Source organism: Leopardus geoffroyi, chromosome B1 (assembly GCF_018350155.1).
Source record: "Leopardus geoffroyi isolate Oge1 chromosome B1, O.geoffroyi_Oge1_pat1.0, whole genome shotgun sequence".
NCBI classification, from domain to species: Eukaryota; Metazoa; Chordata; class Mammalia; order Carnivora; family Felidae; genus Leopardus; species Leopardus geoffroyi.
In genome coordinates this window covers 184901184-184918783 of record NC_059327.1, presented here as the reverse complement: position 1 = coordinate 184918783, position 17600 = coordinate 184901184, and the positions used below count along the sequence as shown (strand labels likewise).

At 43.0% G+C, this 17600-nt stretch overlaps 1 protein-coding gene across 12 annotated transcripts in view; it reads right to left on the bottom strand.

The window, feature by feature from the left end:
• The window catches only part of SEL1L3 (SEL1L family member 3), a 104630-nt gene that overhangs the window by 10873 nt on the left and 76157 nt on the right, over positions 1-17600 (bottom strand). For 11 of the 12 annotated variants that reach the window (XM_045474352.1, XM_045474353.1, XM_045474346.1 and 8 more), the window contains 5 exons: positions 15558-15685; positions 12989-13072; positions 5293-5383; positions 5076-5160; positions 3769-3878 (listed from right to left, as the gene is read on the bottom strand). In XM_045474352.1, coding sequence (XP_045330308.1) covers positions 3769-3878; positions 5076-5160; positions 5293-5383; positions 12989-13072; positions 15558-15685 — 498 coding nt within the window. Of the gene's footprint in view, positions 1-3768; positions 3879-5075; positions 5161-5292; positions 5384-10323; positions 11293-12988; positions 13073-15557; positions 15686-17600 lie in introns of those variants that run through there. The other variant, XM_045474354.1, reaches the window with a different exon arrangement.

Below are 17600 nucleotides of genomic sequence, written 5' to 3'. Positions count from 1 at the left end.
CAGGGGCATGAATTGGGATTCAAATGCAAGCAGACGAGGTCCAAATCTCAAATCTTAACTTCCACTACGCGGCTAAATAAGCCCTAAATAGATGAAAGTGTTGTGTCTTTAAGATGCACACACACAACACACACACGCACACACACACACACACACAAACAGAATATAGAATATCTCTCCATTCTTTAAAAGGAAGGTACTCTTTTTATTATTATTTTAAAGAGAGAGAGAGAGTGCAAGAAGGGGAGAGGGGCAAAGGGAGAAAGAGAAAGAGAAAGAGAAAGAGAAAGAGAAAGAGAAAGAGAGAGAGAGAGAATCGCCATGTGGGGCTCCATTCCATGACCCTGGGGTCATGACCTGAGCTGAAATCAAGAGTCAGACACTCAACTGAGCGAGCCACCCAGGTGCCCCTAAAAGGAAGGTACTCTTAAAACTTGAACTATTAGAAAAAAAGAAAAAAAAATCACTTTATATAATTTTAATGTCTCTTGGAAGAATAACAAAATTAAAATAAATGGGAAAATAGACTAGAGAATATTTGTATGCAGTGTAATAGCTTAAGGTTCATTATCTACCGGGCAAATGTATAAAGAACTAATTACGACATAAATTAAAAAAAAAAAACAACATCAAAAATCCAAGAGATAAATAGGCAAAGAATAAGAGAAGAGAATTCACATAAATATCAAGAGTAAATGATCATAAAGTATATGTAAAAGTGTCCATCACCACTAGTAATCAAATAAATGCAATGTAAAACAGTAAGGAAGTTATCAACTTATAATTATTTAATTAGAATAATTAAAAATGAAGTCGTGAACATATCCAGTGCTGACAAGATTTTAATTCCTTTCCTACACTCAACCACTGCTTGCTAAGGTATTCCTTGAGAAACCCTTTCAGAAAACAAGTCAACAATACGCTCCTATCATGTAACCATGAACCCATTTTGACTGTTTGTCTCAGCAACACTAGCCCCCAGATTACAAAGAAATTGTTCAAGTGGAGACAAAAGATGGAAATATGAAAATGTCCACCATAGCACCCTGTGGCATTGCAACACACAGGAAATGGCCTCCACGTTTTCCTTAATAGACTATCAATCCCACGAAGGCAAGAATATTGTCTATCTTTTTCTCTTATGTCCCCATCACTAAGAAGTGTCTAAGACATGGCGGGACTGAATAAATATGCGGCGAATCAATGAATAAAATAGCACATGAGAAAAACGTTTCACCAGCTCAGCTCAACAGAATATGGGGCGGTGGCTAAGAGTAATTAATAATGACAGAGACTCCGCAATAAAATGCACACATTCCTACAGTGTGTGAAAAGAGATGGGTTTTTAAGTGGCATGGGCAATCTTGCTAACATTACAGAGAGACGGGGTTGGAAGGGGACAAGAAGACAGGACGGAGTAAAGCCCCTGCCATGGAACTGTGGCTGCATCCCTTAATTTTTATTTTGCTTTAAAACTATCTTTTAATATTTGTATAACATTGTTTTTCCAAAAACATAAATCAGAATTGGGGGAAAAAACTCCCCTAAATTTGAGTGACAACAGACATCATCTAAGGGAGTTTGGCTCCATAATGAGGCCTTTTACCACCAACTCCTAGTTCATTCCAGAAGAAATAATAATAGAAAAGATCATGTCCATTGAGTGCACTCAATGCTGCACTCAATGCTCTACATTAAACATTTTTTTTAATGTTTATTTCTTTTTGACACAGAGAGAGAGACAGAGTGCGAGCGAGGAAGGGACAGAGAGAGAGGGAGACGCAGAATCCAAAGCAGGCTCCAGGCTCTGAGCTGTCAGCACAGAGCCCCATGCGGGGCTCTAATCCACGAACTGCGAGATCATGACCTGAGCCGAAGTCAGAGGCTTAATCAACTGAGCCACCCGGGTGCCCCTACATTAAATATTTCATCTTCATAACCTATGAGGTAAATACCTCCACCTTCCAAATGAGAAAACACAGACTCCGTGATTCAGTGACTTGCCGTGTATGAATAGCTATGAAGTGATAGAGATGTGGGGTTTTAATCCAAATAAAGAAACACTCAGGAGCACCTGGGTGGCTCAGGTGGTTGAGTGTCTGACTCTTGGTTTCAGCTCAGGTCATGATTCAAGGGTTGTGGGATCAAACCCCATGTTGGGCTCCATGCTGCATGTGGAACCCACTTGGGATTCTCTCTCTCTCTCTCCTTCCCTCTCCCCAGTTTGCGCACACTCTCTCTCTATAAAAAGAAGAAGACAGAGGAGGAGGAAGGGGAGAAGAAGGAGAGGAAGAGGAGGAGGAGGAGGAGGAGGAAGAGGAGGAGGGAGAAAGAAACACTTGATGTAGTACCTCTTTTAAAAACACAAAGCAAAAATTAAGATAGGCATAAGTTTCCAGCTTTTTCTCTATAATCAGACCCCAAAGCGCAACACCAGAAAACTGGTGTATAAGAAGGTAAAAACTATTGCAACTTCCATCGTGAAAATGACCCTGAGATCCTCACAGGAGAATTCTGATTAGCAGATGTCGAAGGAGTGAGGCAAACAGAAGATCACCATTAGCACATTAGCCACATTAATCACTGTTGCGGGCAAGATCTACTAAAGGATGATGAGATTAGTGGACAGAAATTTGACGAGGAACAGAATATTTGCAGAGTTGCAAGCTCTCTCCCCAAGATATATATATAAATTAGAAAGAGAAAAATACCAACTTTACCGGGGAGCACCCCGGAAGAAACCACCTTAACCAAGTGACTGAGATCAGCCTCACTAGTAATGAGATACACCAACACCACATACGTCTCAGACGATACACTGAGGACACATCACTTCTGTGCTTTCCTTGCTCAAGATGCAGAACTTCATTCAATTCATGAGGAAACAGAAGACAGAGCCCAATCGAGACGCACTCTACCTAATACCCAACTAGTGTTCTTCGTAAGTATCAAGGTCATGAGAGACAAAGAAAGACTGGGTGACTATTACCCATTGAAGACTAAAGAAATACGATAAATAAATGCAATGTGGGGCCCTGGATGGGATCCTGGAACAGAAGAAGGACATTGGTGAAAAAATAAGTGAAATCCAGGTAAAGCCTGAAGTGGACTGAATGGTACGGAACCATCACTGGCTTCTTAGATTGAGAACGGTATTGTGGTTATACGAGATATTCACATTAGGGGAAGCTGGATGATTCCTCTATAGCAACTCTCCGTACTCTTGTTGAAACTTCTCTATAAATGTAAAAACATTCCAAAATAAGAAGTTTCCCCCCCCCAAAAAGGTCACCAAGAGCAAATTCCTTTCACCGAATCAGTGGCCCAGCCAAATAAACAAACCACTTCTCATTTTGACCACACTCCAATTTCTTCAGCTTCTATGCAGTGAGTCAGTTTGATGGGATCTGGAAGAAAGAATTCTTGGATTTGGAGCCAGAAGATCTGGGTTTCGGACCGGACTGCTTCACCTGCTACCTGCCTGGCCTTGAGCAATGTATCACCTTGTTGCAGTCTTACCCTCTAAATGAAATGGTTATAATAATCCCCCCTTCATGAGACTGCTGTGATGATGGTATGGGAACCACAGAAGGTGCTCAATAAACGTTCACCATTACGGTTCATGCCTTCACAGAGCTATGAAAATGGATGAGGAATGACTTTGTGAACTGGGAAGAAGATAAAGATGGCGGGGGGGAAGCTTGTGAGGACTTGAGGCCTTGCAACCTCACAAACAGACATCACCAAGAGCTCATTTCTGTTGTTTACCTGTGAGTCTCCATCCAATGCGGCTTGGGCATACATCTGCACAGACAACTCAAGGTCTTGTGACTGGTTTTGGTGGCCATAGTAGTAAAGGTCTCCCATTTTCAAATATGCTGCAGGACAGAAAGCACAGGCCCATTTGTGAAGTGGTTTTATTTCAGACCGACATTTTCAATGGTTGGCCCAGTTGCATGACAGAGAGTTTTTCCTACCGGAATGTGAATACATGACATCATTGTTTCCTTGGTGTGCCAGGAAGGAAAAGAAGAGAAAAGAAAAGAAAAGAAAAGAAAAGAAAAGAAAAGAAAAGAAAAGAAAAGAAAAAAGAAAAAAGAAAAAAAAGAAAAGCTTTTGTACTGAGCATCACCATTTCTAGGCACATTTTTGTGCTTTGCCAGGCAGCTGTCCCGAATGGGTCTGTGAAAATCCCAGTCTGCAACTTTGCAGCCCAATTGGCCAAGATTGCTCTGGGCACTTTATTTCACATCTGAAATTTTGCTGCCTGGGTTTGATGACTGATGGGTATTTCTTTACTCTGTTCAAGCCATATATTTTATTTTCTCCCTCCGGAAAAAGTTTTGTTTAACAGCGTATGTATCATTCAATGTCTAGTCAGAAAAATAGAATCTATGTCAAGTAGTTCAAAAGATGGATTTCAACACTGAGGATTAGTTGCCAGGGTGTTGGAAGAGCTGAAAAGGCAAATGGAGGAACAACCGACAATCCAGAGAACAGGAATGCAGGAAACTACTAGCATCCCTAGATCTGGAGGCCAGCTGAGACCACAGAGGCTGGATTGCCGGGCAGGAGCTGGAACCATAAACGTGCAGCCATTGCTGGAGACACAGCCCAAAGTAGAGAGAGAGAAGAGCAGAAATACTTGGGCTTCTCACCAGCACTCTCATTGGCTAAAACTAATCAGATGCCCCGGGGCAAAGGAGTCTGGGAACTGTAGTTCCTGGGGATCAGCCCCCTACTACACAGAGCAGAGCAGAGGAAGACAGGGATACATCTGAGGGCAAAAAAAGCAAACGACTGGCCCAGAGAATCTCTCCAAAACAACTTTCTCTTTGGGCCTCTCACCAACTCTGAAGAAATGGTAGGTTCAAGTATTCAGTGGACCACGGACAAGGAGAAGTGCATTGCTTGAGGCTGACAGCAGCCTCATGATCTTAACAGCAGAGATTTTTCACACTCTTTTCTAATTGTTTAGAAATATCATACTTCACACAGAGCTGTTAGATGTTCCCTGTTACTAAAGACTAAAAGCTCCCAACGCTTCAATTTAGCACCCATTTTTCTATACATACCAAACGAAGGAGCACCGATTTGAAAAACAGAGAAATTATAGTATCTCCAAACACAATTCACGCTCAAATATCTCTGGGCCAGATCCTAAGGGGGTGAAAGGGGAGAAAAAGTGAATTCATTAATATTTCAGCCAAGTGACTGATTTTGCCTTCCTACAACCCAATTCATTATCCTTAACCTTAGAGCTTCCATTCTGAGAAGAATACATTTACTTACTGGCCTCTCCTCACAGATGTGTGCTAAATTTGTCTGTGACACTTCAATTCCAGTTTCTGCTGCTAAAACATAATACAGCAAAGCTTCGTGCCTAAAAATAGATGATTAATAATAAATTTCATATAGTGGCTCTTACTAATATTCACAGAGAGCTTTATATTCAAGCATAAGAGGGCACAAAATAAGCAGTTTTTTTAAAACCACAAAATCATGAGTTTGTTGTGTGTGTGTTTTTTAAATAAATACTGTTGTTAAAAATACTGCAGGCACTGATTTATTTTCTACCTTAAAGGCTGAACTCACAGATAAGGGTGGGGAGCTAGTTGATGCAACAGCTACCTCTACTGGCCGAATGGTATATGGCATGCTGGCTGGGTTGTCTCTTAGCCTTTGGTCCTTGAATCCGTCCATCCCCGCTTAGAAGAAGTAAGCGGTATGTAGAAAAAGCCCGGTTTTGTGAAAGGCTTCCTGGGGCTTAGGATTCTGAGCAAGCTTAATTAAAGCTGAGCTTTTGTGATGCATGAGAAGTTTGGCCGAGGACAGGCAGTTGACAAGGGGCTGGATACCAATGGCCAAAAACACAGAGGAAAAAAAATAAATGCTCGATACTGCTCGTAACTGAATGATCGCAAGACCATGAGACATGACTGTTCGCCTGTCGAAAGACTGGCACGAGATTCACAATACAGAGTAGCAGCATGGGTTTGGGGAAACGGACGGATTCCTACAGCCGCTGGCTGTGGGAGGGCTGGTTAACCCAATGGTTAAATGCGGGAAGTCTTAAGAATGCCCACACCATTCAGCCAAGAGTTTTCCCCTTGTAAAGCTTTGTTCTAAAAAAACAGAAACACGTGTAAAGATTCTGTGACCACAGAGTTCATGGGAGACCTGTTTATATGAACAAAAAACAACACTGGAAGCAAGTTAAGTATCTGAAAATCAGTGAGTAGTTAAATTACCCCACAGTGCAGCCACTTTCAGATGAGGCCGTTAAAAATGATGTTGTAGGGGCGCCTGGGTGGCGCAGTCGGTTAAGCGTCCGACTTCAGCCAGGTCACGATCTCACGGTCCGTGAGTTCGAGCCCCGCGTCAGGCTCTGGGCTGATGGCTCAGAGCCTGGAGCCTGTTTCCGATTCTGTGTCTCCCTCTCTCTCTGCCCCTCCCCCGTTCATGCTCTGTCTCTCTCTGTCCCAAAAATAAATAAACGTTGAAAAAAAAAATTTTAAATGATGTTGTAGAAGAGGATTGAAAAACGTGGAGAGATGTTTATGCGAAATTTTCCTTTCGGTTAAAAAAAAAAAAAAAAAAGAGGGTAGGATGAAAAACAGAGCAATTCCATTTTTGTAAAACAGAAATAAAACCAAATGTATCCATTCATATACACACACATGCAGATGCATGTATGGAGAGGAAACAGATAAAACTTAAAAATTATCTATCAAAATGGTAACACCACGGGGGGGCCTGTGGCTCAGTCGGTTAAGCATCCGACTTCCGCTCAGGTCATGATCTCACAGTTCGTGGGTTTGAGTCCCACGGCTGGCTCTGTGCTGACAGCTCAGAGCCTGGAGCCTGTTTCGGATTCTGTGTCTCCTCTCTCTGTCCCTCCCCCACTAACGCTCTGTCTCTCAAAAATAAATAAAATGTGTAAAAAATTAAAAAAAAAAAAAAGCTAATAGCACTTATCCCTAGGTGGTGAGAACCAAATCATTTTATTTTCATCTTTTTACTTATATGATTTCCTCCATTTTCCTTGTGTTTCCCAGTTTATGAGTAAAATTTTATTTTAGCCATATATAGTTGTTTCTAAAGCTTATTTTTCATTCTAAGCAGTTGACATTAAGAACTTTTTTTTTTTTAACTGCAACTCCACCTAGAAATTGGTTTATGGGAGGGTTGGGGAAACAAAGGAAGCAGATTCTGAAATCGTCTTTTCTACTCTACTAAAGCAGCTTCTGGTGGCCCAACCCCTGGGGACAGGGAGAGGTGACTGGGGGTCAAATTAGGACAGTGAGACCTTCAGTCAGACACAACGCAGGTCACAGGCCATGTAGCTGCTGAGTGAGCGGATTCTTGGCTTCCCAGACATCCAAGGCAGCCGACCAATTAGCCATGACTCATGCTAAAGAGACACAAGGCTGGCTGAGCAGTGTCCCCTACGTCACAAGCCAGAAAACGAGCCCACAGCACAGAAGACGCCTAGGCATATTCTTACACAGCTTGCAAAAACCACATTTTGGGACAAGAATCTTCAGAACAGACAGACCCCAGATGGAGGGTCTGCAAAGGTGGCCCAGCAGAAAGTCCCCATCATTCTGCAACAGGGACCCATTCCCAAGGTCTTACAATCTCGCATTTCTTTGGAAACGCTTGAAGGCGAACCAGTGCCTGGTTTCCCCCTGGGGATGGATGAGGGAAAGAGAGGTGTACTGGCCCAAGGTCAAATACTGGGCCAGATCCCTCTGCTGCCATAATGGATGGAATGTGGCTCACATTATTATTAAAATGTAATAAAAAGACGTTTTCTTTGACAGCACTTTGGGCAGACTGTTAGAATTTGCGGGGGAGGCAGGAGGTTGATGCTTCCTGTAAGAACTGAGTCACTATGACAAACTTCAGAAAGTCAATATCTTGTCTCAAGCTACCTTGGTGGTGGGGAGGGGAGGGAGGGACGAGTTTTACAGGAAGACTTCCACTGTCCAATTAAATGTGTAAGCCAAGAGGAAATTTCACAGAATTCTCAAGCGTTTCCTTTGAGGAAGCACTGAAATCCATCAAAAAGAGAGGTCTAAAAAACATTGATGTCTGTAGAAATGCTGACTGGAAATCCAGCCCCGTGTTCTATCCTGCAGAAGCGATCATCGAAGGCTGGTGCTCTCCTATATCACCGCCATCCATAGGCGAAGCTTAGCACACTCAAGGCCAGACTTGCTCGGCTCAGTAAGACTTCTGAGAAATGACACCTTTGCAGAAATCCTACCCACCTTACCTCCCAGTGCTTTGTTCTTACTTAATTGTGTTCCGACACAAACTGCCCGGAGGTATTAATTACAGATATTTCTATAATTATAATCATGGGACAAACATGTCGGCAGCACCTGCTACGGGCAGGACGCCCGAAGGCAAGCCATAGAACCGTACTGCCCTTCCAAGACTGTCTTCAAGGTTTAGGAAGCTAACCAGAGCCTCAAGCTTTATTTCCAATACACCAAAGTGAAATGTCCCCCAGACAGTCATTCTGACAAGGACTGGGGGTGGGGGGGGGTGGATGCAGAGAGGAGGGGATTTATGGTAAAGAACGAGTTTAGGGGCACATTTGCTATCCCCCCACTTCTGACTCGGCATACACATTCACAGAACTTTTGTAATGATACATATTAATAATCAATCCTTTAGCTGCTTGCTGTGAACTGTGAATCTGAGTACCTCTGAGCAGCTTCTCAAACAATTATGTTATTTTCTTTGTGCTCTCCTCTGCCGATGCCTGAAGCAGCTTATACTGGATGGATGGAAAAAAAAAAAATCCTGGGATCTTAGTGGAATTCAGGACCCCTGGTCTATTGCAGAAAGGCGAATCTCTTTCAGCTAGAACTTGGCATGCCCCAAGCCCCCCACCCTCTGGCTAACCTCCTGGGTTGAATATTTAGGACATATTTAAGACAACGGACAATAAAACACCTAGCTCACAGATAAAACACACATAGGGGTAAAGCGGAGAGAAATGAAACGTGACAGCCAGCCTCTCCTTAGCTGACTTCTTCTGGTGTCCGAGGACAGCCTCAGGCATGACAACATTATCTTCCGTATTATGCCTATACAGCAAAAAGCCCTCTTCTCAATCATGCTCCTCTTTTAAACTATCCCATATAAATCCTGGAACAACACAGAAAAACACAAGCTCATCAAACTGACACACGTAATTTGAAAATAACGTCCAGAATAAATTCACTCACAGAAAATGAAGGGGGAAGGACTTGGGACATTGATGGATGATTTAGTTCTATTGCAGCCAGATAGACGGTACCAAAAAAGCCACCCTGTGGTGTGGGAAGGCCAACAGTCATAGATTTCCTGTTTAACCCCAGGGCAAGTTTTGGGGCTTGGAGAGTGGGGGGAGATACAAGCACTTTGCCTCAACCATACTTTGACAACGATTTTCCCATTGTAATGGATACTAGATGTCCCTTCCTGCTGATAGAAAAAAAAAAAAGGCTTTAAATCCAGATTGAAACTTATCTTTAACAACACTTAGCATCAGCATCAAGATTGGTAAGGATCTGAAGCAGCAAAAATATATACATGGTTGGCAGGAGAGCAAACTGGTAAAATCCTTTGGGAAAACCGTTGGCATCATCTGACAAAGTTGAACACGTGCCTGCCCTATGACTCCACTCCTAAATTTATATTGCAGAGCAACTTTTCTGATGCATGCCACAATATCCATAAAAAATGTTCATGGCCACATTGTTCTTAAAAACAACAAAAAAGGGAAATGCCAATGTGTGTTAATGTAAGAAATGGGGAGCGCCTGGGTGGCTCAGTTGGTTAAGTGTCTGACTCTTCATTTTGGCTCAGGTCACGATCTCACGATTTGTGAGTTCGAGCCCCACATTGGGCTCTGTGCTGGAGCGTTCTGGGCTCAGAGCCTGGAACCTGCTTCCGATTCTGTGTCTCCCTCTCTCTCTGCCCCTCTCCCACTTGCACTCTGTCTCTGTCTCTCAAAAACAAATAAATGTTTAAAAAAAAACACAGAAAAGAAAAAAAAACAATAAGGCTCAGGATGATGGTTACTTCTGGGCATAGGGATGGGGGTAGATTTAATCTGAGAGGGAAATGCAGGCTTCAACAGTTTTTTTTTTTTTTTTTTAATGTTTATTTATTTTTTAGACAGAGAGACAGAGCACGAGCAGGGGAGGAACAGAGAGAGAGGGAGACACAGAATCGGAAGCAGGCTCCAGGCTCTGAGCTCTCAGCACAGGGCCCGACGTGGGGCTCGAAATCACGGACCGCGAGATCGTGACCTGAGCCGAAGTCGGAGGCTTAACCGACTGAGCCACCCAGGTGCCCCAGAACTGTTCATTCTCTTATGTAGGGTTATAGGTGTTCATTTTATCATTACGCTTGAGAACTTACATATATATCACATATTACTTCATACGCATCAACCATTATATGACAGAAGAAAAGAACAACTGACCTGGCTTGTGCCACATTTCCAGCTCAAATGCTCAGCTCCTTTCACCTGGATTCTGAACTAACATGCCCCTTCTGACTCTCCCTTCTCTTTACCATCAAACACAGTTGTTTGGTTAAACAGCTCAGAACCCAGCTCTGTCATCTCAGTACCCTCTCCCAAAACTATCAGTAACTCCCCACTCCTCACAAATAAAGTAAAAAGTGTATGACCTGCCATTTAAAGTTCCCTAGAGCAGCACTTCTTTGGTCTTATTCTATATCACTCCCTTTTACAAATCTCACCTGAAGGCAAACTGGAGGCTTAAAAATTTCTAGATTCATCCAGAATTTTCCTATCTCTTTGCTTTTGTTCCTGCTATTCCCTTCACCAGAAACGCTGTTCCCTGCATGGCGAAGTGGAAATTCCACCCACCCCTCAAGGCCATATCCTCTGCTACGTCTGTCGTGAAGGCTGACCTAAGTCCCTCAAACTGGACAGCATTTTTCCTCCTCAGAATCTTTCATGCTCTTGATATGCTGCTCATGGGTCTTGAGTTATGGTTGTTCTACTTGCCTTCGTTCATACATTCATTTGTTTTTGAGCACTTCCCAGGTACCATCAGTGCTGGGCACTGGGGTATAAGTCACAGGGCAATCAGCAAGGGCCACCATGATCCTAACAGGAGTATGGAGTTAGGTAGGACTTCTGGGCAGAGGAAACAGCATGTTCAAAGACCCAGAGGTCAAACAGAGTACGGGCCATGTGAGTTCAGCATGAGAAGAGGCAAGGCCGCAAACTTCCCCAAGCCCTGCTTGTGGCATCCCCTGAAGCATATGACAAGATGAGGCACCCTGCATTTAAGTCTACTCCATAAAGTCCGCTGAACTGGACCCAAACTCACAAACAGTGTAGAATACACTTAACTTCCCCCTCCCCTCTACCAAAAGAAAAAAAAAAAAATCAATCTCATCCTGTGGCTGAATATTGCACGAAGGACAACAGGTCACAAAAATTAATTCATCTTGACCTTCACAGCAAATTTTAAAATGTGCTACCTGAAACGCTTTGTGATGTTAAATTCAAAAGCAGGCAAGTAATGTCAGCTATTAATAGGCACTCTCTTTGTGGGAAAAACAGTGTCAAACATCTTGGGGTGTGTGTGTGTGTGTGTGTGTGTGTGTGTGTGTGGCGGTGTGGGGGAGTTTACAGATGTGCTCTTTCTGTGGGAAAATCCCTCGCATACACACTTCGGTATCTGAAGGCTCTTTTTCCCCTCAGAAGCTTGTGGGGGTGGGAAGTTTGGAGGGTGAGAAGTAGAGAATAAATTAAAGTCAAATTTGGGAGTTTTATGAACTGAAGCGTAACTTGGGAGACAAGATGAAACACCAGAAAAATTGTAAGGTGTATCAATTGCAAAATAACAATTTCATTAAATTTTTTTTTCTGATTGTGTAGAGTGAGGTTATAGATAATACGCTTTCACAGGATGATAATGATAAGCATTTCTTCTGGTGCTGTTTTCATTGGATTCGTTTGCCCTGCCTTCTTTAAGATTCTCATTTACCGAACGCTATCTGCTGATTATGTGGGCACCCATGGACCAAAGGAGAAAATCGTGTTCTTTTGGACTCATATTTTAATTTTTAATTAAGGCTGAGATCAGAGTGTGATCCGTGATAGGTCTGGTCTAATATCTTTGAGGCTGTGGACTGATGGGATATGTGCTGATTTGCATGCCCTTGTTAGTTATTACTGAAATACCCAGATCATTTAGGCAAAAAACCAGCCAAGAAAATATGGCCCAATGGAAAAGCAAGACAGAATGGGAGGACTGGCAGAAGAAAACAGAACGACGGATCAGGTGGGTTTGCAGTTTGGAAAGGTGTGCCCTTATTTGTAAAATCAAGGCACAGCAAACGGGGAGCATTTGCAAGTCTTTACGTGCAGTGTCTCATCCCATAGGGTCCAGGATGAGACTTGCTAACTTCATCAGAAGAAAGTCAAAATGGGGAGACTGTTTGGCTATGACATCAGAGGTCTGGTGAGTGAGTTCCAGCAAACCCAGGCTCTCGGCCGTGGAAGATGCGGTAAAATATCAGTGGAAGGATGTAGCTTGAGCCCTAAACACACTGCTCTCTCTTCTTCCCGTGAGCTTTTTGTGGCCTGCCAGGGAGAGGCAGAGGTTCAGCTAGGACCCCCTGTGCTGTCTCCACTCTGAAACCAAGAGGAACAAGCTTGAAGGGAAGAGATGTCAATACATTCATGTGTCTCTCAACTTGATGAATGTGGACGCTTCCCCTGGAGAACTAATTTTTGTGTATAATTAAACATGGAAATGCTATGTTTTCCAATCAACAGCCAATCAGTCTGTGATACTCTGAATATCTTTAGTGGGAGGCCGTGATTTCCCTGCAAATTGCATTTTCGGTTGTATTTTAAGACTCCATCTCATAAGACTACACGGACAAATTGAAAGGTGAGAGCTAAGAAAGTTCATTCTAACAGAAGTCCCCAGCTTACCATGAACCCTCCAGGTAGGCGTTGAGGCCTTTGCGAATGACGTGGCCCAAGTAGCCATTTTTCTCAGCTACGTGCTTTGCCCATCTGAAAGGAAAGGAACGAGAAAATACCCAAACTGTGGCAAATAAACAATTGCTTTTTCTTCATTTGATCTCAATAAATCCCACTTGGGGAATATTTTGCTTGCTAGAATTTTTATACAGCAACAAATCAGAACGAAACACTATGCATTTTGAGAGCTTTGCATTCAGTGCCTTTTCTTATGAATGCTCAGGAGTTATCATGCATGGAAACAAAGACACGAAAGGTACCTAATGAAAAATAACCACCAGTACGAAAAAAGATAATCTTTGCCAAGAGTTCTAGTACTGTCTCCATTAAAATGTATATACTGATTCATTATAAGGTTCCTCATTTTTTTCTGTTCTCTAATTTCTCCTGGAGAATTTTATTAATAATGAACTGGCTTGGGGCGCCTGGGTGGCGCAGTCGGTTAAGCATCCGACTTCAGCCAGGTCACGATCTCCCGGTCCGGGAGTTCGAGCCCCGCGTCAGGCTCTGGGCTGATGGCTCAGAGCCTGGAGCCTGTTTCCGATTCTGTGTCTCCCTCTCTCTCTGCCCCTCCCCCGTTCATGCTCTCTCTCTGTCCCAAAAATAAATAAACGTTGAAAAAAAAAATTTTTAATAATGAACTGGCTTGTTGTAATCTTTAGATTTACAACCACTAAAAGAATATCATAAGGGTAGATAGCTAACAAGCTAATGGAAGGGGGAAATAAAATAATGTTTAAAAAATACTTGGTTAATATAAAGGAAGGGTCAGAAAATGGGGCAGAAGCACAAAGAACAGATGGGACAAATAAGGAATAAATAGTAAAATGGTAGATTTGAAACCAAATGTACCAATATGTTGCATTAAATGTAAATGGTCTAAATACACCAATTAAAAACGAAAGTTTTCAGACTGAATAAAGAGCACACAAAAACCCAATTATATGCCACTTAGAAGAAACACACGTTGAAATTAAAAGACAGAGAGGATTGAAAGCAAAGGCTGGAAAAAGATATAACATGCAAAGGCAGGTGTAGCAAAATATGCTGGTCATAAAACAAGTTTCAACAAATTCCGAGGGATTGAAATCATTCAGAATATATTCTTTGATTGTAGTGGGATTAAGCTAGAAATCAGTAACAAAAAGATAACAAGAAAATGTATGAAACATCTGAATGTTCACACCAAACATCCTGAATAACAATGATAAAGCTTCAAATCTGTCCAGGTCAAGTTTAATCACTGAGTTCAGGTCAGGTTGGATTTGCTCTCAAATGTCTGATGAAAAGCCAGACTATTGGTGTGAGCGTGGTCTAAAGCAGAGGTCTGCAAAGTTTGTTTTCTCTTTTTCTGTAAAAGGCAAGATAGTAAATATTTTTATGGTCTCTGTTCATATTCATTGTTGTGTGTGTGTTTGTTTTATAGCGCTTTAAAACGTAAAATGTATTCTTAGCTCTTGGGGCCATACAAAACAGATGGTGGGACACATGGTATTTATGGGCCATAGTTTGCCAACCTCTGTAAAACATTTTCAGGTATGTGTGACCTCGAAAATGTGCCTCCTGTTCACCGTTCTTTAGGACATTACAATGTGCTCTACAAAAGTGTAGGAGTAGACCGAGAAAGAGGAAGAAATAGGGCCCAAAAGAGCAAACAGAACCCAAAAGAGATGGAGAGGAAGGGAAAGGGAACCCTCACAATGAGGACAAAGTTAATTTCAGGTAGCTATGTCCTGAAGACTCCAGGAGAGATGTGCCCGAGAAGATTAGGTTAATAGAATACCTGGTGGGTCTGGACATACGGAGGAGAGATTTAGACAACCCTGGGAGAATGTGGAGAGTAAGCACATGAAAAATGGTGAGTACGCAGAAAGCTAAGCAACTAAAGAACAATTAAATATAATTATTACTCCATAGAAAACAAAAAGCTGTGTAAGAAAGAAAAGGTAGTCCTAGGACCCTGCATGGCTCAGCCATGCACAGCATTCACATGGTCATAATAATGGACACCCTGATACGAATCTAACCAAAATAATGATATATTTATTGGGAAAATGGGACAGGGTGGGAAGTGTGGATGTGTGGGATAGCAGGTGGTAGCTGAATGACAGAGAACTGTATCTTTATCTGCCACAGTGAGACGTCATTAGACAAAGCCTATGATGAAAATAACAAGAAACAGTGGTAAAAACATGTCATTTAAAGATAGAGGCAAATCACAAAGAAATAATTCAAAGATTGAAAGTGACTTATTCTTAAGAGCAGGAAAGAGTCTAGGTGGGGTGGGAGAGCAGATTTCCTGGTTTCCCTTGTCGAATTATTTTTTTTAGCTTGATTTCTAATCTATGTTTGCCTTGTGAAATCATGGGGCTCTTTAAACGATGCGCATGTGTACCTGATAACAAAAACAATTAAATTAAACATTGCAAAACAAAGAGAAGGAACCCCATGGTCAGGCATTGTGAGTGAATAAAGTACGTGGCTTTTCCTTCGCACACGACATCTGACAGATGCTTACACCACAGCCTTCTCGGGATCTCTAGGGAAGGTCTCCAGGTTGCCTGTGATATAATAGAGAGAACACCACAAGGTTCCTTCGATGTGTCCGCCTTCTGCAGCCTTATGGAAATATTCACCGGCCAACGTCTGTAGAGAGATAAGCAAAGTCATCTCATTGGTAAGGAGTCCTTCTAGTTGGGCCGGTTTCACCAGAGCCAACGTGCTGAGACAGACACTTAACGCCTGAGATTTTCACAGGCTCATAACTTCTGATATCTTTAGGAAAACCAAGTCAAGCTTCAGGAAGACAGCCAACCCCAGAAGCTGGCCTCTGGATGCGATTACGTTAACGGGAAGCGAGTCTGTTAAGTTTACCCAGTAAATAAACAAGACAGCACGTGGCTATGAATCATCTAACCCCCCCAAGCTAAATAGGAGAACGTACCAGAAGTTATACCAGGTGAAAATCCAGGCATTTACTTTCCTGACCTTGCTTAATACCTTCCTTCAAACCCCTGTGCAGAAACTGCATTTCCAGTAGGAAGGTGAGAATTAGAATGTGACAATAAAAAATCCACACTTGCAGATACGTGGGCGGGTTACCAGACATTAGCAATGCAGAAGACAAACATTTACCAGGGTGTATGTTCCATTGGGTACTATTATTTTTCGGAGGCAGTTAGCTGTCGTTCTTAAGGCAGGGCTTTGGCATCAGACAGGCTTGGGTGTAAATCCCAGTTCTGTTCCTTACTAGCTGTGTGACCTTGGGCATGTTAGTTAATCTCTCCAACTGAGAGTTTAACTCACTTTCTTCAACTGAAAAATGTGGCTTCTGATAGTACCTAGCAGGAAAAGCTATTTCAAGGATTTTTTTTTTAATTTAAATTTTTTTTTTCAACGTTTATTTATTTTTGGGACAGAGAGAGACAGAGCATGAACGGGGGAGGGGCAGAGAGAGAGGGAGACACAGAATCGGAAACAGGCTCCAGGCTCCGAGCCATCAGCCCAGAGCCTGACGCGGGGCTCGAACTCACGGACCACGAGATCGTGACCTGGCTGAAGTCGGATGCTTAACCGACTGCGCCACCCAGGCGCCCCTAATTTAAATTTTTTTTAATGTTTATTTTCAAAAGAGTGAGAGAGACAGACAGAGCGTGAGTGGGGGAGGAGCAGAGAGGGCGACAGAATCGGAAACAGGCTCCGGGCTCTGAGCCGTCAGCACAGAGCCCGACACAGGACTCGAACCCACGAACTTTGAGATCATGACCTGAGCCAAAGTCAGATGCTTAACCGTGGGCCACCCTGCCGCCCCAAGGCTGTTTCAAGGATTAAATGAGATGTATTCTCAAGGCTTAGGACGATGCTTCACAAAAAATAATCTTCTGGTCCCCCATCCCCCAAATCTGCTGCTGCCTCAGTCTTGCCCATCCCACTAAATGCCCTCTCCACGCTATCTCAATAAATGCCAAACACTCTGAAGTCACCCTGACTCCTCTCCTCTTTCACACCTCACGTCCAAAACGCTATCAACCCAGTCACCTTGACCTTCAATGTACATACGTAGTCGAGCCACATTTCCGACCCCTTCTGGGGTCACCCTTCCTTTCTCCCTTGGATTCAATACATTAACCCCCTGCTCCCCTCTTGTCTTCTTTAATTCTAGTCTCTGCTAGGATCCAGGGGCGGCTTCTAAAACAGCACATCACTGCCCTGTCCAAAGCTGCCCACAGGCTTCCTATCTTCCTTGGAGCAGCTGAGTCCTTACAATGACCTGTGCCCCTGCCTCCCCAACCTGATCTCCCACCTATGCCCCTCCCCTGCTTTCTGCTGCTGCAGCTCCAGCTTCCCGGTCATTCCTTGAGCATGCCAAGCTTGTTCTCCTCTAGGGCTTTTGCCCTGGCTGTTCCCTCATTCTGGAATGTTCTCCCAGAAACATGTAAGATCTTAGGAGTCTCTGTAATGTCACATTACCAGAGAGGCCTTCTCTGATTTCTTGCTTTATTGCCCCGTGACACATATCTCCACCTGCTCTCATGTTATATATTTCTTTGTTTATGGTCTT